At 50.0% G+C, this 22,963-nt stretch overlaps 1 protein-coding gene across 1 annotated transcript in view; it reads right to left on the bottom strand.

Moving 5' to 3' along the window:
• Positions 1-2,843: 2,843 nt before the first annotated feature.
• RARS1 (arginyl-tRNA synthetase 1) overlaps positions 2,844-22,963 on the bottom strand; it is a 30,643-nt gene continuing 10,523 nt past the window's right edge. Inside the window, exons 4-15 of the mRNA XM_056107966.1 lie at positions 21,988-22,096; positions 20,988-21,088; positions 20,096-20,217; positions 17,932-18,052; positions 16,273-16,402; positions 14,821-14,925; positions 13,208-13,386; positions 10,782-10,891; positions 8,644-8,749; positions 4,577-4,749; positions 4,219-4,466; positions 2,844-3,062 (exon numbers count right to left, since the gene is read on the bottom strand). Of these exons, the coding sequence (XP_055963941.1) occupies positions 2,953-3,062; positions 4,219-4,466; positions 4,577-4,749; positions 8,644-8,749; positions 10,782-10,891; positions 13,208-13,386; positions 14,821-14,925; positions 16,273-16,402; positions 17,932-18,052; positions 20,096-20,217; positions 20,988-21,088; positions 21,988-22,096 (1,614 nt within the window). The 3' untranslated portion in view covers positions 2,844-2,952. The remainder of the gene's footprint in view (positions 3,063-4,218; positions 4,467-4,576; positions 4,750-8,643; positions 8,750-10,781; positions 10,892-13,207; positions 13,387-14,820; positions 14,926-16,272; positions 16,403-17,931; positions 18,053-20,095; positions 20,218-20,987; positions 21,089-21,987; positions 22,097-22,963) is intronic.

Genomic DNA, 22,963 nt, shown 5'->3' with positions numbered 1-22,963 from the left:
GCTTGTGTTTATTTGAAAGTTGTCTAAGTATGAAGTTATTTAAAAATAAAAAGGTAAAAGTGTTACCTTAGAAATTTAAGAGTTTTGGGGGCTGGAGCATTAGCACAGTGGGTAACACACTGGCCTGGCATCTGGCTGACTGAGGATCAATCCCCCAAATCCCACATGGTTCCCCGAAAATCGCCAGGAATAGTTTCCAGTGCAGAGCCAGGAGTAAGCCCTGAGCACTGCTGGGTGTGGCTCCCAAACACCCCAAAAAACTTTAAAATTTGAGTTTTGCCTAATTGTGCATAAAATATAGTAGTAAGTCTATATAGCTATATGTCTCTATATTTTTTGTAATACTAGGGATTATTCCTGGCAGTGCTGGCTTTTTTTTTTTTTTAAATCTTTTGTTTCTGGGTCACACAGGGTTACTTCTGGGTCAGCTGCATGCAAGGCAAGCACCTTAACCACTGTGCTCTCTCTTGGGCTGGGGACCATATGGGATGGCACTGAACCTGAGTGCAGGGGGAGGCTGTATTATCGCTCTGTCTCCACAGAGTGCAAGTTTTATCGCTGTGTATGAGATGAACATTCTAACTTACGCAGAAGCTGCGTCAATTTAATTGGCCACGTTTTCTTCTTAGTGATGACTAAAATGAAATAAAATAAATAAAAAGTCTTGCACTCTATATTGTCTTAGATCAATGATGTACAGTAGTGCAATTTCCTAGAAAGTAGAATATAAATATAGGGTCACAAAAAGACATTCCGTCATAATACGGATTAATAACATGGTTATTTTAAAATGCTATTCCTTCCCCCCCCACACACACACTTTAACCTCTATTTTGGTCTCTTTATAAGAGTCACAAAGCCCATAGAATCTTAGGTTAGATCCACGACAGACTTTCTGAAGTCCAACTGCAACTGCATCTTCTTTTTCCCTAAGACCAGCACGTTAAAATCAGGACAAGCAATGTTCTATTTCCTACAGTGAAGCTGAATACGATCACGGTTAACTACTGACATTTCTCTCTCTATACACTCCAGTTCAGAGTTGACCTCAGACACAGACGACGTAGCCACTGTCTCAGGAATCTGAGACCCTTTACCGACACACAAAATCAAGCACAAACTGGGTGCGGTGAGCACATTCCTACAACCTTCCGTTTTATTCCTGGACGATGGCTGGGGTTCAGGCCAAGCCCAGTGGAGCTCAGGAGCGCCCCCTGGTGATGCTTGGGAGGGGGAACCCTAAGCCACGCCCAGGCCGGAACCCAGGTGGGCCGCCCGCCAAGCAGGGTTCCTAGGCTCTGGGTGCACTCCGTCCTTTGTTTGACCCTAAAAACCACTGCACCTTCTGGGGCAGGGACTCAGCGGGGCAGGCGGACCGTGTGCAGAGCACAGGCTGAGAACTGTCCAGCTGCCCAGTGGGGAGTGGCCTGCAGCCTGTCACCAAGCTTCCATCCGGGTCCGCAGAGTGGCCAGTGTCACAGCACACTCTGAAGGGGCCTCTGAGCTTGGAGACCTGCGGGAGCTGCACAGTACCACACAGCAGTGCATGTGTGCATGCGTGTGTGCATGTGTGCGTGTGTGTTTGCGCCTTCCAGGAGTCACGTTATGGTCTCTCCCTGACTTCCTTTCTGCTCTGTGTTGATTCCTGCCATCCACGACTGACCTGACACCTCTGTCCACCTCACCGCCAGCAGAAATCTCTACCTTTCGTTACGCCACGAGTTGGGACCAACACTGGGGAAAGTGCTTTGGGGGGTAAATCCCAGGGGTGCACGAGATTGACTGAACCCAGGGCTCTCGCCTGCAGAACCCACGCTTGGCTTTCTGGGCCTTCTCTCAGACCTTGTAACTCCCGTTTCACGGAGTGAGGGAAACATGACGAACCCAGGGGATGAAACTGATCTAAGCAAACCACAGCAAACCCGTTCACTCCTTTTTCTCTAAAAAAACAGTTTTCAGATTTTTGCTTTTCTTGGCCACACCTGGCAGTGCTCGGGGCTCACTCCTGGCTCTGTGCTCAGGGATCACTCAAGGCGGCACGCAGTAGACAGTATGTGGTGCCGGGGATCAAGCCCACATCGGCTACAAGCCAAGGCAAGAGCCCAACTCCCTGTATTCTCTCTGGGCCGCTTACTTTTCTCAACTTCCTTACAACTGAGATTGGCACATGACCAGTAAAAGTTAATTTGGAAATTCTAAGAGAAGTTTCTTGCCTCTTCCTTTGAACCCAAGCTCGCCATCATCATCGATCCTGCATTCTGTTAAAATCCAATAAAAAGGGGCTAGAGTGATAGTACAGCAGGTAGGGCATTTGCCTTGCACGTGGCTGACCTGGGGTTCGATTCCCAGCATCCCATACGGTCCCCCAAGCACCGCCAGGAGGAATTCCTGAGTGCAGAGCTAGGAGGAACCCCAAAGTATCGCTGGGTGTGACCCAAAAAGCAAAAATAAATAAAATCAAATAGAAATCCTACGGAAGTTGGACACACACGGACACTAATCTTGATTCCACTTCTCAGCAACCCGAGGCCTGTTCCTAATTTCACCACTTGCCCAACAAGGATAAGCGTCCATGGTAGAACAATGAAATAAAAGACTAAACAAGACAAGGAACACGTGGATTCCCGAGCACCACGGAGCAAACTTCCCTTCTCATCGAAAACCAATAAACACTGTTCCCGGCCGAGCCAATAATTTCCCTCACCGCCCTGGGACACGAGACCCCTGTTGGTGACTCCCTGGTCCCCATAAAGCGGAAAGCTTGACAGAGACCAGCGTTCAGCCAGACACCATCATTCCTCCCAGAACCCTAGGGAGGAAAAGAACCACATGCTCCACGGATAGTCGGCAAACTCCGTTTACTTGTTTCCATAGTCACACGACCGTAATTAAAAAAAAAAAAGCGAACAGTGCTAATGGCCACTTTGGTGAAGATGGCGTCCGCCCGCAGGCTCACATTCTCTGGACCGGCTTGATCCCCAGGATGTCGAAGGCCTTGGCCATCACGGCGGCGACGGCCTCGCACAGCAGCATCCGCCACATGTTCACCTTCAGCACTTTGCCTGAGGAGACAGAACCGAGACGGCGGTAAGTCTCTGACCGACAGTCACCGGGGCAGGGCGGAGGCCCCTTCTCGGTTCGGCTAAGGACGGGCCAACCACCGGCAGTCCGGTGGAGACACGCTGAGAAGCACGGGTGTTTCCGTGTGTGAGATCTGTGTGTCCCCTGCCATTGGTTATTAGGGGTCAGGTCGCCGGTGCTCGGAACACACCCGGGGACGGCATCTTCCCGTGCTCAGAAGCCACGCGCGCGGCTGCAGGCTGAGCTGGGGCAGTGCATACGGCACACGTGCTCCCACGGGTGCAGCTCCTCCTCTCCTGTCTCCCACGCAATGTTTCTTTGTTTGCTCTTGGGCCACACCTCACGGTGCTCAGAGGACAGGTGAGGCTGGGGATTAAACTCGGGGTTCACACATGTCACGACTTGTATCGCTTTATTTTTATTTTTAGGCTTTTTAAAAAAAAAATTTGGGTCCCACCCGGTGATGCTTGTGTGTGTGTGTGGGGGGTGGTTATTCCTGGCTCTGCGCTCAGGATTCACTCCTAGTGGTGCTCGGGGGACCCTATGTGAATGCGGGGGATGGAACCTGGGTCAGTCACGTGCAAAGCAAACGCCCTACCTTAAAAATAAATTGTTGGGGCTGGAGCAATAGCACAGCAGGCTGGGTGTTTGCCTTGCATGAGGTCAACCCACGTCGGATTTCCAGCTTCCCATAGGGTCCCCTGAGCACTGCCAGGAGTAATTCCTGAGTGCAGAGCCAGGAGAAACCCCTGTGCATCACTGGGTGTGACCCAAAAAAGAAAAAAAAAATTTGCTCTGGCCCTATTGCTTTATTTTTAAGAGTTATTTATTCATTGATTTGGGGTGGGTGGGGGAGCCACATCTGGGGACGCAGCGGGTTACCCCTGGCTCTGCACTCAAATCACTCGTGATGCTATCAGAGAACACTACAGGGTGTGTCCGGGTCAGCTGCGTGCAAGGCAAGGGCCCTCCCTGCTGAACTATCACTCTGGCCCCAACGATATATATACTTTCTACCCAACTGTGTATTTCAAAACCACGGTCATTTAGTACGAGCTATAAATCAGTGGTGACTCTTCCCCTCATCACGTCTCGGTTCTCTGGCCTGCCCCTGCCCCGACGCCACGCGACGCTCACCCGTCTCGCGGTCCTTCTCCACGCAGTAGCAGCTGTCGTAGAACTCAGTGAAGGTCGTGGCCAGCTCGTAGACGTAGTCGCAGAGGGTGTGCAGGAACAGGTCGTCCAGGATCTTCTGCAGGATCTCGGGGAAGCGCAGGATGCATCGGCCCAGCTTCCACTCCTTCTCGTGGTCCAGGACGATCCTGGTCTCCCGGGCGGCCTTCCGGAGCATCTCCTCATCGATGCTGGCCAGACGGGCGATGGACCTGCAAGGACCGGGCGGCCCGCCGTCACGCTCGCCCCCCCAAGGGCCGCGCGCGCTCTCGGGGCCAGCCGACCGCGGGTGAGAGACCACCGGGCGCGCCCGCGTCGGTACCTGATTCTGGTGAAGGCATACAGCAGGTAGGCAGCCGTGTTCCCTCTGTCGTCCAGCATTTTGTCAAAAGAGAAGATGTAGTCATTCAAGCGGTTATGGGAAAGATCAGCATATTTAATACAGCCATAAGCAACTGACGTCTGAGCGGCTCTCAGTTCCTCTGCGGTTAAGACCTTTGGGAAAAACAACACCTCACAGTTTACTGACCTTGTCCTGGTGGAGCTGGCGTTGCCGACAGGGCGGGGGGACTCCAAGTGTCGGGATTTTAAGGAACCCTGGGAGAAACCCGATTTCATACAATACCCAGTCGCACAACTGGAGCAAGGGAGGGCGCTTGCCTGGCACACGGCTCACCCGGGTTCGATTCCCAGCACCCCACACGGTACCCCGAGCCTGCCAGGAGTGACTCCCTGAGCCAGGAGTAAGCCCTGACCACCGCCAGGTGTGCCCCCCCCCAATCCAAACCAAAACGAAACAAAACAAAACACCCCCAAAATATCAAGTCTCAACCTGAATACTTCCCCCTGACAGTATTTTCACAAGACAGGAAACTGAACAGACCAATTACCGGTTTATAGTCATTTCATTCCAAAACGATTCTGGGGCGGCCAGCTTATAAAGATGATGAAATCAGGCTCGGTAATGAATGAAGTCGAAACAGGGCGTGCCAAGGATGGCAGGAAGAACTCACTTCAGGGTTGCAGGGAGATGCTCTCAAGGGCCGGAGCGCCTACTTTTGCCTGTGGGCTTGAGCCCTGGCGCTGGTGGGAGTGACCACCCTGACCTCACCATCACCAACCTGGGCGTCGCCCCCCCCACCCCACAGGAATGCCAGCACTGCTTTGTAAATTAATAATAATTGGTCTTGTTGGGGAAAGAGGAGAATTTGAAATCTGGGACTGCCAAAGTGAGAACAACCTACCCCTAAGAGGAAGCCACAGGGGATAAACTTCAGGAAGTACCAAGGCAAAAATAAACACAGCCCCCATTTCTTCCAAGCCGTCCTGTGGCCAGCGTTTACAAGGCAACGCTCCCAACACCTCAGCAGGAAGGAGCTGCAGGTGGGTTAGGCCTGGGGGTCCCACCGGCAGTAAGGGGAAGGGCAGCGGGGGTGTCCCGTGTCTCAGCGGAGGGGGCCTTCGTCGGGGGGGGGGGGGGGGGGAGAGGCCCAATTGACACAGCTCAGTCTTCATGCCCAAGACCGAGACCGACGGGCCTTTCGGTTACCTGCTGCGGTGTATGCCAGGCAGAAGGAAACCATCTTTGCCAGAGGAAGAGGGCACTCACTTTTTATTCCCAACACCCAGCCAGAGAGAGAAAATAAGGAAGTCTGCTAAAAAGTCAAAATGAAATGGGTGAAAAAGACCAAGGTGACAGGGCAGAGAAAAGACAACAGAAAGAGAAGGAAAAAAAAAAAATAAAGATGCCCCAATTTTGAAGTCTGGAGTTAAATTAAAAAAAAAAATTAATAAAAGGTCTGTATGTGTGTTTGTGTGTGTGCATGGGAGGTGTTGGGGTCCCACACCTGGCAGTACTCAGAGGCTACTCCTGGCTCTGTGCTCAGAGATTACTCCTGGCTCTGTGCTCAGAGGCTACTCTTGTTGGCACTCAAAAGCGGAGCCAGAGCTGAGCTGGGGTCTGCTGAATGCAAGGCAAGTGCCTTCTTCCTATATTATCTCTCCAGCCAAAACCTTGAGACTTTAAAATATCTATAAAGGGAAAAGAACTTTTCCAGTAGAAAAAAAAAACCCACAAGTATTTAAAAATAAATGATCAAAAACAACAAAAGACCAATCGAGTGATGACTGAGATCATGCTTAAAAAAAAAAAAGGGGGGGGCTGGAATGATAGCACAGTGGGTGGGCATTTGCCTTGCACACATCCGACCCGGGTTCGATTCCTAGCATCCCATACGGTCCCCCGAGCACCGCCAGGAGTAATTCCTGAGTGCAGAACCAGGAGTAACCCTTGTGTATCGCTGGGTGTGACCTAAAAGTGGAAGAAAAAAAAAAAAAAGACTCTGAAGACAAAACTGAGTGAAAAGAGGCATGACTTCAGCGGATGTATGAAATCCAGCGCAGGAACAGAACCTCGGAAGCGAGGAGGTTCCAAACGGAGCACAGAGCGTGAAAGCAAGAGGCCAGGATGGGCACTTGGGATGTGGCCCGACGTCCCAACATGACGCATGAACTTGGAGTTGTAGAAAGAACAGGGGGCACAGGGGTCACCCGGAAGGTTTTTACGGGGTGCAAGCACACAGCAGGGCTCCGGAGCGGGGGAGCACAGCAGGCAGGACCGCCCCCCCTCCGTTTCAACGCACACACGGGGGCACTCTGCAGTGCTTCACACAAGCACCGAGAACAAGGCCCAAACAGCCGGTGAAGAGCAATCAGAGGAAAAGATTCGTGAACAAAAGGAGGGGGCGAGACAGAGAGGAGAGTGGGCAAGGTTCGACCCTCGGTATCCCAGACGGCGGCAATCCTGAGCCCGCCAGGAGTGACCCCGGAATGCAGAGCCAGGAGTCGACCCTGAGCCGGGCCGGGTGTGGGCCGGGTGTGAAGAAACAAGCAAAACTGAACCGAAGGACCACTCGGGTAGAAACGGCTCAGCTTCCCCCTTTCGTGTGATGATGCAGGCCGCGTATTTAGGGAAGGGGACAGCTGGGAATCTGGCAGCCACCAAAGAAACAGAGAGGAGAGCGATCTCGAATTCCCAGTGCCACCGCGGGCGTGGGGAAGCACGCAGCCTTGGGACCCGCCTTCCGCCCTCTGGAAAGCCAGTGGCCTCTTTTTTTTCCCCTTCCGCTTTTTGAGTCACACCCGGAGATGCACAGGGGTTACTGATGCACAGGGGTTACTCCTGGCTCTTCACTCAGGAATGACTCCTGGCGGTGCTCAGGGGACTATATGGGATGCTGGGAATCGAACTCGGGTCGGCCGAGTGCAAGGCAAACGCTCTACCTGCTGTACTATTGCTCCAGTCCCAAGCCCGCGACCTCTAGGAACCAAGAGCAGCAGCGTCTCTTCGAAGAGCCGTTTCTGACACGGGGGGGTCTTCAGGACTCTCTTTCAGGGCATTGCTGGAGTTCACAGACCGAAGGGGTGGCACACTCACATTCTATCCCAGAACCGCGAACGTGTCCACAAGCCTCGCAGGGTTCTGGTGCACCTGACCACTGATCTATCAGGCCACACTGGGGGCTGAGGAGCACTGCGAGAGGCCCCCTGAGCGCCACGGGAGGAAGTCCCTCGCAGCTTTCTCGAGTGTCTGACATTCTGACAGATGCCTCCAAATGCTACCCAAGTCTAACCAGTTCGCTCTCTTCCTGAGGATGTGACGAAGACTGTGTTCCCTACTGGGACATCTGGTCAGCGGCCTTCCGGGTACCAGGGGGACCCAGAGAGAGTGGGTCAGCAGCAACCAGACGACGATGGGGAGCTGGGACACAAGCCCCCTCGGAACACAGGATGCCCCCTTGAAATTTTCGCTCTCTGGGCCATACCCGGCTGTCTTGGGGGCTTCCTTCAGGCCCTGTGGTCAGGGATCGCTTAGGGTCCTGCTTGTGTGGGGGGCATATACTGGGCTGGGGTCTGCTGTAGGCAAGGCCAGTGCTACCTGCTGGGCCCCCTTAGCGTTCACTGGCAACAGGTAAAATGCCAGTACAAGTCAACAGATGATGCCATATATATATATTTGTCTTTTTGGGTCACACCCGGCGATGCTCAGGGGTGACTTCTGGCGGTGCTCGGGGGACCACCTGGGATGCCGGGGATCGAACGCGGGTCAGCCACAATCAAGGCAAATACCTCCCCACTGCGCTATCACTCCGGCCCAGAACGATGAACAAAGGAAGAAGGGACCACAGATCTGGTTCTACCCCACAACTCTCCTTCCGAGACAAACGCCCATGATTATGGGCACCAAACTCACAGAGCGGTAAGATCTGAGGAAGCCTGTCCGCAGTGGAGTGACTCAGAACCCTTCCCGGTTAGTCCTTTCATTCAGTGGCGGTGACACATCACCACAGGCCGCCCCGGGCACAGGAAGCAAGGAAGGGCCCAGATTACCTTGTCTCTTTCTTTTTCCTTCAACTTGTCCATGGATCGCTTCAGCCCCTCTTCCAGAAGGTCTATGAGGCGCACTGTTTCACCAGAACGGGTTTTAAACTTCTTTCTAAAAAAAATTTTAGATGTCCCAGATGAAGATTTTATTTATTTATTGGTAGTGGTAGTGGAGGGTGCACCAGGTGGTGGTGCTCAGGGCTGACTCCTGGCTTAGCGGTCAGAGATCACTCCTGGCAGGTGGAGGGTACCGTACGGGGTGCCACGGATGGAAGCCAGCTCAGCCACGTGCAAGGCAAGCATCCTATCTACTGTACTATCTCTCTGGCCGCAAATGAAGATTTTATTTTATTTTTACTATTTTTTAGCAACAGCTATTATTTATTTGCTTTTTGGGTCATACCCGGCGATGCACAGGGGTTACTCCTGGCTCTGCGCTCAGGAATTACTCCTGGCAGTGCTCGGGGGACCCTATGGAATGCTGGGAATCGAACCCGGGTCGGACGTGTGCCAGGCACATTGTGCTATTGCTCCAGCCCCAGTTATTTATTTTTAAATTTAATTTTTGTAAGGTTAGCACTGTCCTCCTGTTGTTCATCGATTTGCTTGAGCGGGGACCAGTAACGTCTCTATTGTGAGACGTGTTGTTACTGTTTTTGGCTTATTAAATATGCCACGGGGAGCTTGCCAGGCTCTGTCGTGCGGGCGGAATACTCTCGGTAGCTTGCCAGGCTCCCTGAGAGGGACGGAGGAATTGAACCCGGGTTGGCTGCGTGCAAGGCCAATGCCCTACCCACTGTGCTACTGCTCCAGCCTGGTTATTCACAATGATTTATTACATTCAATACTCCAATACCAATTCCACCACCATTATTTCAAATTTTCCCACAAATGAAGATTTAAAAATAGACCAAATAGACCGTCAGACTTAGAATCGCTGAAAATGAGGGGCCGGATCAATAGTACAGCAGATAGAGTACTTGCCTCGTAGGCAGCCGATCTGGATTCGATCCTGGGCATCCCATATGGTCATCACAGCACTTACCAGGAGTAATTTGTGAGCAGAGCCAAGTGTGGCCCCCAAATCCAAAACACAAAGAAATCCCTGGTGGAATCTGTGGGCATTCTATAATTAAAAACCACGTCGGATGCCACTGGCTAACGACATCACTCCTCCTCCTCTGAGAGGCTTAGTAACATGCTCAGAGTAAAAAAAAATTTAATCATCATAAGATAAGCAAGTTAAATTCAAGGCACTAAGTAATGCTGATAAAAATCAAATACAGAAAGTGAATTTGAGGGGGCCAAGCAATGGCAGGATATCTGCCTTGCACATGGCTGACCTGGGTTCAACCCCCCATATCCCATACGGTCTGAGCCCCACACCACGAGTTCTCCCTGATTTCAGAGCCAGGAGTAAGCTCTGAGCACTGCCAGGTGTGGCCCAACACCCCCACCCCGGGGAAAAAAAAAGAAAGGAAAAAAGAAAAAGAAAGTACATTTGGTCATTCCCTCCAATTGTGGAAATTAGCTGTTAGCAGTTAATTTCTAAGATTAATTACGACACTATAAGCAATATCAACCAATCGGTTGCTTTTCAAGTAGTTTTTTTTTTTGGGGGGGGGATTTATTTGGGGGCCACACCTAGCAGTGCTCAGGGGGAAAGTTCCTCCTGGCTCTGCTCAGGGATCACTCCCGGCAGGCCCGGGAGTCCCTTTGAAACGCCAGGGACCAAACCCAGGTCAGTAATACACACAGCAAACACCTTTCCTGCGATACTATCTCTCCGACTTCCTGTTTTTTTTTTTTAATGTTTTCTTAGCACCGCAAACACAATTAAGAACAATTAAAGAACTATCTTGAATTCCAAAAAAATGAAGCTCTACGGGACAGACACGTTCCACGGGGACACTGCTGGTGCCGACAGCGAAGAAAGCCTTTGATCCCTGTTACCATACCTCAGCCTCTGACACACCCGGTCTACGTAAACCCCTGACTGGGGCTTCAGCCATCGGCTAGCTAAGCACCTTCCGGTACTTTATGTGGCTTTCAGGAGCACTGTCAGCTTAGGCTGGGGGGAGAGGGGGGCGGGCAGGGACCCCCCAGCTTGCCGTCACGCCCCCGTCAGATCGTCCCAGACTTACTTGTCCTCTCCCAGCACCACGCCAAACCCGGCATGCGACACCCGTGTCACTTTGGGGTCGTACCACCCGATCATCTGTGCGGCACTGAATATCGTCTGGAAGTGAAGAGCCTGCAAAGAGATGGGAGAGGTGTCACTGGCTGAGCTGGCTGGGAATTAAAAAAAAAAAAGGGGGGGGGGCTGGAGCAACAGCACAGCGGGGAGGGCGTTTGCTTTGCACATGGCTGACCCGGGTTCGATTCCCATAGAGTTCCCCAAGCGCCGCCAGGAGTGATTCCTGGTTGCAGAGCCAGGGGGAACCCCTGAGCATCGCTGGGTATGACCCAAAAAGCAAAAAGCAAAAAAAAAAAAAAAAAAAAAAAAAAAGGACTTCGGGGGCGATTGAGCTGGTGCCCTTGTGTGTGACTCACGTGCATGCCACGGGGAGGGGGGTTGACCCCCATGCTCCTCTCCATTCCCAGGTTCCCTGGGCGCCCCTGAAAGCAATGCCCATGCACAGAGCTGGGTGTTGCCAGGTGTGGACCACAATGTGCCCTCCCCTCTTCTCTCCCTAAGACTTCAACTGTTTCGTTTTGGTTTTTGGGGGGAGGAAGGTGTCACACCCAGCAATGCACAGGGGTTACTCCTGGCTCATGCATTCAGGAATTACTCCTGGCGGTGTTCAGGGGACCCTATGGGATGCTGGGGATCGAACCCAGGTCGGCCGCGTGCCAGGCAAACATCCTCCCCACTGTGCTGTCGCTCCAGCCTGACTTCAACTGCTTTTGTTATTGCTTAGGTTTCCAGATTTGTGAAATCACAAACCTTGTGAAGAGAGCGTAATCACTAATGGTCTTCTTTCATTTCTTACACACAGGAAACAGGAGCACAACTGCTCTGTATTTTCTTAGAATCAAAGGGGTTTTCTTGCTTCGTTTTGGAGCCATACACACCCAGTGAGTCTCAGGAGTTACTCTGTGCTCAGGGATCACGGCTGGTGGTGCTTGGGGGGCCCCATGGGGTGCCAGGGACCAAACCCAGGTTGGCCACGTGCAAGGCAAATGCCCTCTCACTCTATCACTCCTGGCCCCCTAGGTTCAAAAGTTGCTTAAAAAAAAAAAGAAAGAAGGAAAGAAAGAAAAAAAAAAAAAAAGAAAGAACTGAGGGGCTGGAGCAGGTACTTCGGGGAGGGCGTTTTCCTCGCACGCGGCTGACCCAGGTTTGATTCCCAGCATCCCATAGGGTCGTTCCCCGCCCTCCCCAGCAACGCCAGGAGTGATACCTGAGTGCAGAGCCAGGAGTAACTCAAAAATCCAAAAGCCCCCTCCTCCCCACAAAAAAAAGAACGGAATGAATTAAGGAGGACATATTCACATGAAAGAATTCCAATTTGGGGGGCAAGAGCAATAGTCCAGCGGGTAGGGTGTTTGCCTCGCATGCAGTCAACCAGGGTTCAATCCCCGGCATCCCACAGGGTCCCCGAGCACTGCCAGGTGTGATTTGAGTGACAGGAGCAGGGGCAATGCCTGAACACTGCTGGATGTGAACCCCCCCAAAAAAAATCCAATATTTTTTTTGGTGGGGGCATGAGTATCTCCTAAGTAGAAGCTCAGGCCACGTGAGCCAGAGGTTCATTGCGGTGACTTGGGGGTGAGGTACTGCTTGGACACTGCAGTGTGGGAATTGCCTGGCCCACTCGGGGTACCCCGGGGGCTACTCAGAGATGATGCGGTATCGGGGACTGAACCTTGGATGGCCACACTCAGCATAACACCAGATCCCCTGGAGTGTCTGTCCGGCACCTCAATTAGGTTTCGTCTCTCACAACCAGCCTCAGAGGCAGAAAACCATCAATGAGGGGCTGGGTAGTCCAGTGGGATTACCTTACATGTGGCTGACCCCGTATGGTGCCCCAAGCTCTGCCAGGAGTGATCCCTGAGTGCACAGTCAGGAGGAAGCCCTGGATACCGCCTGATGTGGCCCAAAACACACAAATGGAAAAAAAAAAAAAAAAAACCCAAAAACCCTTTACTGAGGTTCAGAAATAAGTGAAGAGTTGGGACCAGCCATACTTGGCTACATCTAAAACCTGGTTTTTTTTTTTTTTTTTTGGCTCTTTGGCTCACACCCAGGGATGCTCAGTGGTTACTCCCGGCTCTGCATTCAGGAACCACTCCTAACAGTGCTTGGGGGACCCAATGGGATGGCGGGGATTAAACCTGGGTCCACCATGTACAAGGTAAATGCCCTCCCCGCTGTGCTACTGCTCCATCTCCCCCCCGGTTTTTCTACATCTAATTCCCTGCACACACCCCCTGCCCCATTATACTACTGGGCTGAATTTAAGTCTCTGGGGAAAACAATGAGCCAGATACTGCAAGAACATCACTGTATCATCTTCCCCTCCAGTCAGACACCGTAAGACCATAGACAAATTTTCAAACTCACCTGTCCGCTGTCCACCACATAGATAATCTTATCTGCTTTTTCCTCGAACAGTCTTTGTTTAATAGCTGCCAGGTCAGATGTGTCGTACGTATAACCTCCATCTGATTTTACTATGGTTAACGGTACAGAACACCCTGGGACAAACACAATCTTTCTGCCCTCATCCACTTGCACAAATCCTAAAGGGAAAAAAAAATCTATGCATTAAGTTTTGTTTTTGAGGCCACACCTGAAACACATACTCAGGGATGCTCAGGGGACCCTACGGGATCCTGAGGATCGAACCCGGGTTCGTCGTGTGCAAGGTAAGTGCCTAAGCTCTCTCCCCTGAGTCTAAAGATTTTTAAGATAGTGAATATTCCTGGAGGGAGGCCAAAGGGGCAGTCCAGGAGGCAAGACACTGGCCAAATGTGCAGATGATGTCGTTGTAGCACCTGGTGTCCCATTCTGGTCCCCCGGGCACTGCCGAGGATCACATTGGAGCACTGCTGGGTCTGTGCCCGCACTTCCCCCGCCCCCCAAAGGAGAAGGACCCTGAAGCGACACAAACTCTTCGCTACTCTAGGGTGCTCACTGGACAACTGTGGAGATCAAGCTGTTTTCCTGCCCATGACCCAGGCTGAGCCTCGGTGAACAGCAGCTTTCCCGGCTGCTATGCGTTTAGAGCGCAGGCTCTGGGCTCACACAATGCCTCTTCCCTACAGTCTGCAGAACAGCTCGCTGGAGCCAATGTCCTCAGAAGCCAAAAAAAAATACCCATGTGTTTTCAACCGAAGAAAGATGCAATGTCTATGACTGCTTCTCAAAATGTACTGAAAAGAGCCAGAGTGACAGTGTGTGTGTGTGTGTGTGTGGGGGGGGGGGGGGATGTGTTTGCCTTGCATGTGGCCAACCCAAGTTCAATCCCCGGCATCCCATAGGATCCCCAAGCACCGCCAGGAGTAAGTAATTCCTGAGTGCAGAGCCAGGTGTAACACCTGTGCATCACCGGGTATGACCCCCCCCCCCCCAAAAAAAAAGTACTGAAAAGAAATTCCAACTTAAATAACATTCAGGAAATTGTCAGCCAGCAACAGCCAGCACTTTTCGGGAGATGTGGCTGGGTGTGGAAGCACACCAGGCTCCAAGTGCAAAAAGATGCCCTATCTGCTGTACTATCTCTCCAGCCCCACATCACCATTTTCGATGAGAAGTGGAGAGAAAAAAAGGACAGTGGGAAAAAAAAATGAGTTTGGGGCCTTATATCCTTAGCTACAAGGGGCAGAAAAGAACATCGTAATAGTAAAGTTACATCTGAATGCGAGAGATTGTGAGTGGATTTAGGCACTTTCCACTCTATTCATTTTATTACTGCTTATTTAATGGTTTCAAGAAATTAATTTTTATGTGGTGATAAATAGGATTGTGGCTTTTGAATGGGAGGAAGAATTTATTCTCTCAAAGACACATACCAGTAGTTAGTGATTCAACTATGTTAGTAATAAGCCTTGTATATAGAAGTGTCCTGTACACATAGTTCTCTAATTTAGAGGGACACTGCAATCTTCTCTCCACTCCACTTTGACTTATACTTGAAAAGTCTATAAAAGTTTTTAAAATATTAGCGTGCTTACCTTTATCTTCAAATTCCTTTACCACGTCATTCATCCTGTCTTGATAGAAAGACTCTCCCCTTTCTATTAATGAAATGTCCAAAGCTTCATAGATTTTATTAAATTCTAGGGGGGAGGAAAAAAAATCACAAGATAAAGAATGTGTACAGAAATTTATTTGCTTTTTTGGGTGAGTGGTGCAGGGACCAAACGCAGGGCTTCACGTACTGTGTACCTACATCCTGGCTGGCAAGAATTTAAAAGCACAGAAAGCATGTACCTTATACAAAAGAAACTTACTGGACAGCTGAAATATTTATAAGGAAAAAATAATTTTTTGGGTCACACCCGGCGATGCACAGGGGTTACTTCTGGTTCTGCATTCAAGAACTACTCCTGGCAGTGCTCAGGGGACCATATAGGATGCTGGGAACCGAACCCGGGTCGGCTGCGTGCAAGGCAAATACCCTACACGCTGTGCTATCGCTCCAGCCCCAATTTCTTTTTTTTCCTCTAAGACATTTTTTTTCTCTAAAACATTTCATGACTGAAACCCAATCACAAACAACTTTGTAACTGTGCATCTCACTGTGACCTGTGACTCAATAAATAAGTAAATTTTAAAAAATTAAAAAATATGCTTCAGAATGTTATCATCGGACTGCCACTTTGAAAATGTAGGGGTGAAAAAAAAAAAACATAAGTAATAGAATTTTGGTGTTGATATATACCAAAATAGTAACAAAGGGTGTGACTATAGAAATTTTTGCTTACTATTTTTTAAAAAACAAGGAATTGGGGCCAAAGTGACAGTCAAGTGGGTACGGCGCTTGCCGCGCACAGCCGACCCCGTTTGATCCCTGCACCACATACAGTCCCCTGAGCACCACCATGAGTGAGTCCTGAGTGCAGGGACAGGAGTAACCCCTGAGCACTGCAGGATGTGCCCTCCAAACAAAAGCACACCAGCAAAAAAACCCAGAAGAGACATACAATGTACTGTAGCACTGTCCTCCCGTTGTTCATCGATTTGCTCAAGCAGGCCCAGTAACGTCTCCATTGTGAGACTTGTTGTTACTGTGTCTGGCATTATCGAATACGGCACGGGGAGCTTGCCAGGCTTTGCCATGCGGGAGAGATACTCTCGGTATCTTGCTGGGTTCTCCAAGGGGGCGGAGGAATCGAACTCAGGTCTGCAGGGTCGGCTGCGTGCAAGGCAAACGCCCTACCGCTGTTCTATCACTCCAGCCCCTACTTAGTTTTTCTCAAAGTTGTTGACTGTAAGCAGGCTCTCAAACCACAATGTTGTTATAATGTTATAACTTGTAGAGAACAAGTTACAATATGATAACCTGTATATGACACAACTTATGATGTTTTAACAATGCTGATAAGGAAAAAAAAATCCCATTCAATACACTTGCTCTTCGTCAAATTAAAAAAAGAGAAAAAAAAAGCCCAGAAATGATTCACCTTGGCGAGAGACGTCACATATGAGCTTCCACGCCTTTATGATGTCTGGGTTTTTGCCCTGGAGCATGACCACACACTGATACGCTCGCTTCTTAAACTCCTCTTCCGTATCGAACCTCTTCTTGGATTCCTGTTTGAAAAAAAAAAAAAGAAAGATTATTCAATCATAATTCCTAAATAATCCGTTCATTTCTCAAATATAACCCAAAGTCTTCTCTCCAAAACACCACCTGCCGCACCCCACCCCCGTAAAAAAATAAGATAAAAAAAAAAAAAGCCAACCCCCAAAGAGAAATCAGGATGGGACAAGTCTTGAAATGTTCCATCTGGGAATCAAATGGGGGCCTTCTCCAGGCCTCTATTTGACCTTCCTGGTCCCAAAGAAATAATTTTTCCCCCTCTGCTCCTTACTTTTTTGGCCATACCCCAAGATGCTGGGGGAACACGGATCTGTGCAAAGTGCCCTCATTCAAATCACAGGCCCCCAGCTTCTCAGCCATCTCCCTGGCCCCAAGGAAGTACCTTTAAAAATGGGGTACAAATGGCCTGGGGAGATGACCAAAAGGGATGGAGTACATGCTTTAGCGTGCAGGAGCCGTGGGTTTAATCACTGGCATCACAGGGTTCCTGGAGCACTGTGCCATGAGCAGCCTCTGAATATCACTGGGTGTGGTCAAAGGTCAAAGGGGAAAAGCAGAAGGAGAACCTTACAAGTACCAAGAGCTTTTCATGGTAGGACAGCAAGATTCCCTCCCACAAAATGAAAAAAAATAAACAACCAACAGCTGATACTTCAATCCAACAGAATCTTGTAGAGTCATTCTGCAAAAAGTCAGGTGAGTTTATAAAAAAAGTTAAATGTTATTAAGTGTATATACATATATATAAAATCAGAAATGTATTTTAGTGATTATGGTCAATTTTGTCTCTTGAGAAATGTTCCTACAAATATTTTTAAAATATCAAAAATTTGAGAATAACATCAAAAAAAATTTTTTTTTTTGCTTTTTGGGTCACATCCAGCGATGCACAGGGGTTACTCCTGGCTCTGCACTCAGGAATTACTCCTGGCGGTGCTTGGGGGACCATATGGGATGCTGGGAATCAAACCTGGTTGGCCGCGTACAAGGCAAACGCCCTACCCTCTATGCTACTGCTCCAGCCCCAACATCAAAAATATTTTTAAACACAAACAGGATTTTAAAATTCACTGACCAGAGCCCAAGAGAGAGAGCTCTCTGCGCTGAAGCACAGGCTCTGTGTGCAGGGGGCAATGCTGGGAGTGACCCCTGAGCACCTTGCCAGGAGTAACTGCTGAGTAACACCAGAAGCGACCCCCGAAGCACAAAACAAAAGAATTCACTTAACAATAGGTAACGTGGTAGAATTAAACTTTATTTTGTTGTTGTTGTCTTGCTTTTTGGGTCACACCCAGTGGCGCTCAGGGGTCACTCTTGGCTCTGCACTCAGGAATTACTCCTGGCGGTGCTTGGGGGACCAGGCAAACACCCAGCCCACTGCACTATCGCTCCAGCCCCTAGAATTAAATTTTAACACACACCAACAAAGAGCAAAAATGGTGAACACAGGGTCTGTCGGCTCCTACTTAAACCCACAATCACTAAACATGCCACTGGGACACCAATATTAATACCAAACCTTATAAAAGGCCTGAAGATCCCCGATGGGAGGCGACACTGTCAGGTAATCGGGAAATTTATCTTGGAGGTGAGCGATGAGCATTCCGAATTGGGTGCCCCAATCTCCCACGTGGTTCAACCTAGGACCAGTCAGAAAATCAACTTGGAAAAAAAAATAATCGACGTTGGGGGCTGGAGAGACCCGTACAGGGGTCAGGCACTTGCCCTGCCTGTGGCTGACCTAGGTTCCACCCCCAACACCCCCTGTGGACCCCTGAGCACTACCAGGAATGACCTCTGAGCACAATGACCAGGGGTAAACACTGAGCAAAGCTGGCTCTGACCCCATGACCAAACAAAACAAAGAAAGCAAAAGGAGACCGAGAAAAAGGATGGTGTGATGATAAATGCTGAAATCACAGAAATTGGGAGCTACCAGAACCTTTTTTTTGTGGGGGTCACACTCAGCGATGCTTGGGGGGTTACTCCTGGCTCAGGTACTCAAGAATTACTCCTGGGCTGGAGCAATAGCACAGCAGGCAGGCGTTTGTCTTGCCTGCAGCCAACCCGGGTTTGATTCCCAGCATCCCAGATGGTCCCGAGCACCGCCAGGGGTGATTCCTGAGTGCAGAGCCAGGAGTAACCCTGGTGCATCGCCAGGTGTGACCCAAAAAGCAAAAAAAAAAAAAAAAAAAAAAAGAATTACTCCTGGTGGTGCTGGGAAGACCTTATGGGGTGCTGGGAATCGAACCCAGGTCAGCTGTGTGCAAGGCAAATGCCCTACCTGCTGTGCTATCGCTCCAGCCCCAGCCACCAGCATCGAAGCGTGAGGGCATCACTCTCGGCTCTGTCTTGCTGACCTGATCGTTGCCCCAGAGTACAGAAAAGCTGCACCTTTACTGGCGCTGGCACTGTGCTCCAGAAACCCAGGGGCAGAAGGTGCCAGCAGCAGGTGTCCAGGACTGGCTGGAAGAATAAAGTGCCCAGGAGGGATCAAGATCTTTCGTTGTGCAGTCATGAGTGCCCACGGTTTGGAAATTTTAATTTTTTTGCTTTTTGGGTCACACCCAGCAATGCACAGGGGTTACTCCTGGCTCTGCACTCAGGAGCTACTCCTGGCAGTGCTCAGGGGACCCTATGGGACGCTGGGAGTCGAACCCGGGTTGGCCGCATGCAAGGCAAATGCCCTACCCTCTGTGCTATCTCTCCAGCCCCGGTTTGGAACTTTTTAAAACGTATGAACCAGCAACTGGCAACGACTTACTTGGACAATGCTATTTATTAGAAAGTTTTATGAAACTTGAACCGATTATCTAAGTGCAACTACCCGATGTCAATGGACTTAAAAAAAAATAAAAATTGGGGGAGGTGGCAGTGGTGGTTGTGGTGAGCAGTTTGGGCCACATTCGACAGTGATTAAGAGCAATTTCCTGGCTCTGTGCTCAGATGTGCGAACCAGGAGCGGGGCAGGAACAAGCACCTTCCCTACGGTACTGCCACTCTGGTCCCGGGTAAGCTGAACGTCACCCGAATCACTGCTCACCCCTGCCTGCTCTCATCTAACCCCCAACTAGTTGCTTATCTCTGTCTCTTTAAGGTTCTTTTTGGGGGGGACATGAGTGATAGTACAGTAGATAAGGCACCTGCCTTGCAAGCGGCTGACCCGGGTTCAATTCCCGGCCATCTCCTAGGGTCCCCGGAGCACTGCCACGACTGATCCCTGACTCTGAACCAGAACGAACCCCCGAGCGTTGCCGGGAGTGACTCCCCCCTGCACCCCCACCCCAAAACAAACAAATAAACTTAAAAAAAATCTCTAATGTTTTTATGCATATTATGATTTCTCCCTTCTTTGCCTAAATTCTCTACAGCATTGAAGAATTTTTTTATGGGGGGGGAGCAAATTTGGGGGCCACACCCAGCAGTGCTCAGGGCCTACTCCTGGCCCTGAGGTCAGGGGTCACTACTGGTGGCGCCAAGGACCAAAGCCGAGCCGGCCGAGTGGCAGGCAAAGCGCTGGGTTCTAGAACACAGCTCACACTAACGACTGACGCTCCAGCAGGCTTCCGTGACACCCAGGACGAGAGCCCAGTTTCCTACGACGGCCTCAGCGCCCTCCTAGAGTTTCGCCCTCCTCCTGTAACAAGCCCCCCCAGGACCCCTCCAGGGGCAGGGACGCACACCTCAGCACGTCGTAGCCTGCGAACTCAAAGAGGCGGCACATGCTCTCCCCGATGATGGTGGATCTGAGATGGCCGACGTGCATCTCCTTCGCTATGTTGGGAGAAGAAAAATCGACGACGACCTGAGACAGACACCAGAAACAGAAGCGTTAGAAAGAGGCTCGTTTCTGCTATGTGCGTCGGCGACGGAATTGGGCAGAACATTCAGCACAGGTGACAACTGAACTGATAGGATTTCCAATAAGCTACTCTGTCCATCATTAACTGGAAAAAAAATTCAATTTCACTTCTACAAACCAGCCATTCTTTCCCTCCTACAGATCAATTGGCTATCTCAAATGTCTTGGGGGCCAGAGCAACAGCACGGCAGGTAAGGCGCTTGCCTTGCAGGCAGCAGACGTGGGTTCAATCCAATCCTCCCATATGGTCCCCCGAGCACTGCCAGAAATGATTCCTGAGTTCAAAGCCAAGAGGAACCCCTGAGCATCGTCAGATGATGCCCCAAAACAAACGAACAAACAAAACAAAACAAATCAAATGCCTTATGGATGGGGGCTGGAACAATAGTACAGCGGGTGGGACATTTGCCTTGCACATGGCCTACCCGGGTTTGATTCCCGGCATCCCATATGGTCCCCCAAGCACCGCCAGGACTAATTCCCGAGTGCAGAGCCGGTAGTAACTCCTGAGCATCACTGGGTGAGACCCAAAGGAAAACAAACAAACAAACAAAAAACCCCCCAAAAATCGTATAATAGAAGAATACGGAGAAAATTGGCTACAGTTACATTCTATCATCCCAAATTCTAGTGCGTCAATATTAAGCAAAATTGGACACAGCTTTTTTGTACAGGTCAATGAGGACCCATCAACTTGAGGACTGTACAGCTACCTTTTTATTTTTTTCAAGAGCAGAGATGTGAACGCCATTCACCAGGAGGTTGGTCAACTGTTCGGAGACAAAGTTCTTTCTCAAGTGAATATTAATAAAACCTAATGAATAGTAGAGAGGGAGAGAAGAAAAATCAGATAAAATCTATCTCTAATGACTACACCAATGGAAAGATTTTTTTTTTTCTTTTTGGGTCACACCTGGCAATGCACAGGAGTTACTCCTGGCTCTGCACTCAGGAATTACTCCTGGCGGTGCTCAAGGGACCATATGGGATGCTGGGAATCGAATCTGGGTCGGCCACATGCAAGGCAAATGCCCTCCCCGCTGTGCTATCGTTTCAGCCCCTCGAATGGAAAGATTCTTGATCTGGTTTATGCTGGCTCCACAGTGCTGTGGCTTGGCTCCTGCCAAACTCTTCAGGATCCTAACATCACTTCATCTATTGACGTGGGTTCCAGTGAGCTCCAGTTTCAGTCAGTGACTTCAGACCTTTCCCAGTCTCCCCCCCCAAATTTCTCTGAGTTCAGGGCAAATGACTTGCTAAGCGGGAAATAAATGGGCGATTTCCCCCACAGACCTAGACGCCGTCATCTCTCCCCACTGTGCTGATGAAAACTGAATCTCACAGTGAGGGTGGGTCGGCAGAGAGCAATTCACCCAGGGCCAGCATTGGGAAATGGAGTCTAGAGGAAAATGTTTTCTAAATCACAATCCAAAAGTGCTCTCAGCATCTTGCTCGACATTAAAAAAAATAAAACCCTGCATTTATATGTTTCTATTTGGAAAGAACTCAGGGGGCTGGAGACCACTCAGTCAGAGGGAGAACTTGCCTTGCATACTCGAGGCCCCAAGCCCGGCTTTCCCAACCAAGCTCTACTGGGTATAGCCTGAGCCCCACGCACGGGGAAAGGCCTTCTCTCTCCTGCACCCCAACTTCCTCCCCCTCCCCAAATATCAATATAATAACTGACTCAAGAAGGATGAAATTATGTCATACCAGGACCAGCAATTTCAACCTTTTCAATACATTCATTGTCTGGGAGGTGTTTGGTGATGTTATCGGCAATTTCTCTTGGATTCACTTTCTGTTCCTTGGCTTTGAACATCTGTAACACAATATAAAACGGTTTGATTCACAACAGGTTTCAGCAAGGTGCCCAGAGACGCACAACTGCAAAGGCCCGTGATGCATCTGACACAGGAAGGCAGACAGCCAGGGAAGTTCAGAGACTTCAGCATCAACGGATCGAAATCACCATCGATACTGCACGGAAGGAGAGCAAAGCATCAGACCCACGGTTTCAAAATGAACTGTCATATGAATCGAAAACTTCTGGTCTGTTTTGGTGTGGGGGCCACACCCTGCAATGCTCAGGGCTCACTCCTGGCTTGGCACTCAGGGATCAACCCTGGCAGCGCTCAGGGGACCATACAGACCGAACCCTGGTTGGCTGTGTGCAAGGCCAAGCACTTTACCCGCTGTATTATCTCTTCAGTCCCCAAGCCTTCTCAGTGGAGTTTCCAGACTAGTTAACAGCTGTAATCTTCAAATCACAAACGGCTGCAAGGCTCAGACTGCAGTAATGAAGAGTGCGCCTGTGATGTGTAACCCCGAGGAAAGACAGAAAAATGACCTAAGAGGAATACACATTGCTCTTCTGGGTGTGATTACTGGCCACGCACCAAGAGGTCTGGACTTTTGCTTGACTCTCTGTAATCAGCAAATAATGGAAAAACAAAGCTCCCGGCTAGGAGCAATAGACTACCAATAGAGAACACAATGCAGTTATTAAAGGAAACGGTTTCAAGGAGCGATCCCAGAGCGCAGAGCCAGGAGTAAGCCCTGAGCACAGCTGGGTGGGGCCCCATTCCGAACCACAACAACAACAACAACAGTGGAGTTTGAAGCATTTGCTTGCCATGGGGGCCGTAACAAATTCAAACCCTCAGTATCCCCTGCGTGTTAGTGTGGC

The sequence above is a fragment of the Sorex fumeus genome, unplaced genomic scaffold (assembly GCF_029834395.1).
Source record: "Sorex fumeus unplaced genomic scaffold, SorFum_2.1 ptg000187l, whole genome shotgun sequence".
Lineage (NCBI taxonomy): Eukaryota > Metazoa > Chordata > Mammalia > Eulipotyphla > Soricidae > Sorex > Sorex fumeus.
Note: the sequence above shows the minus strand (reverse complement) of the source record. Positions and strands in the feature narration are given on the sequence as shown.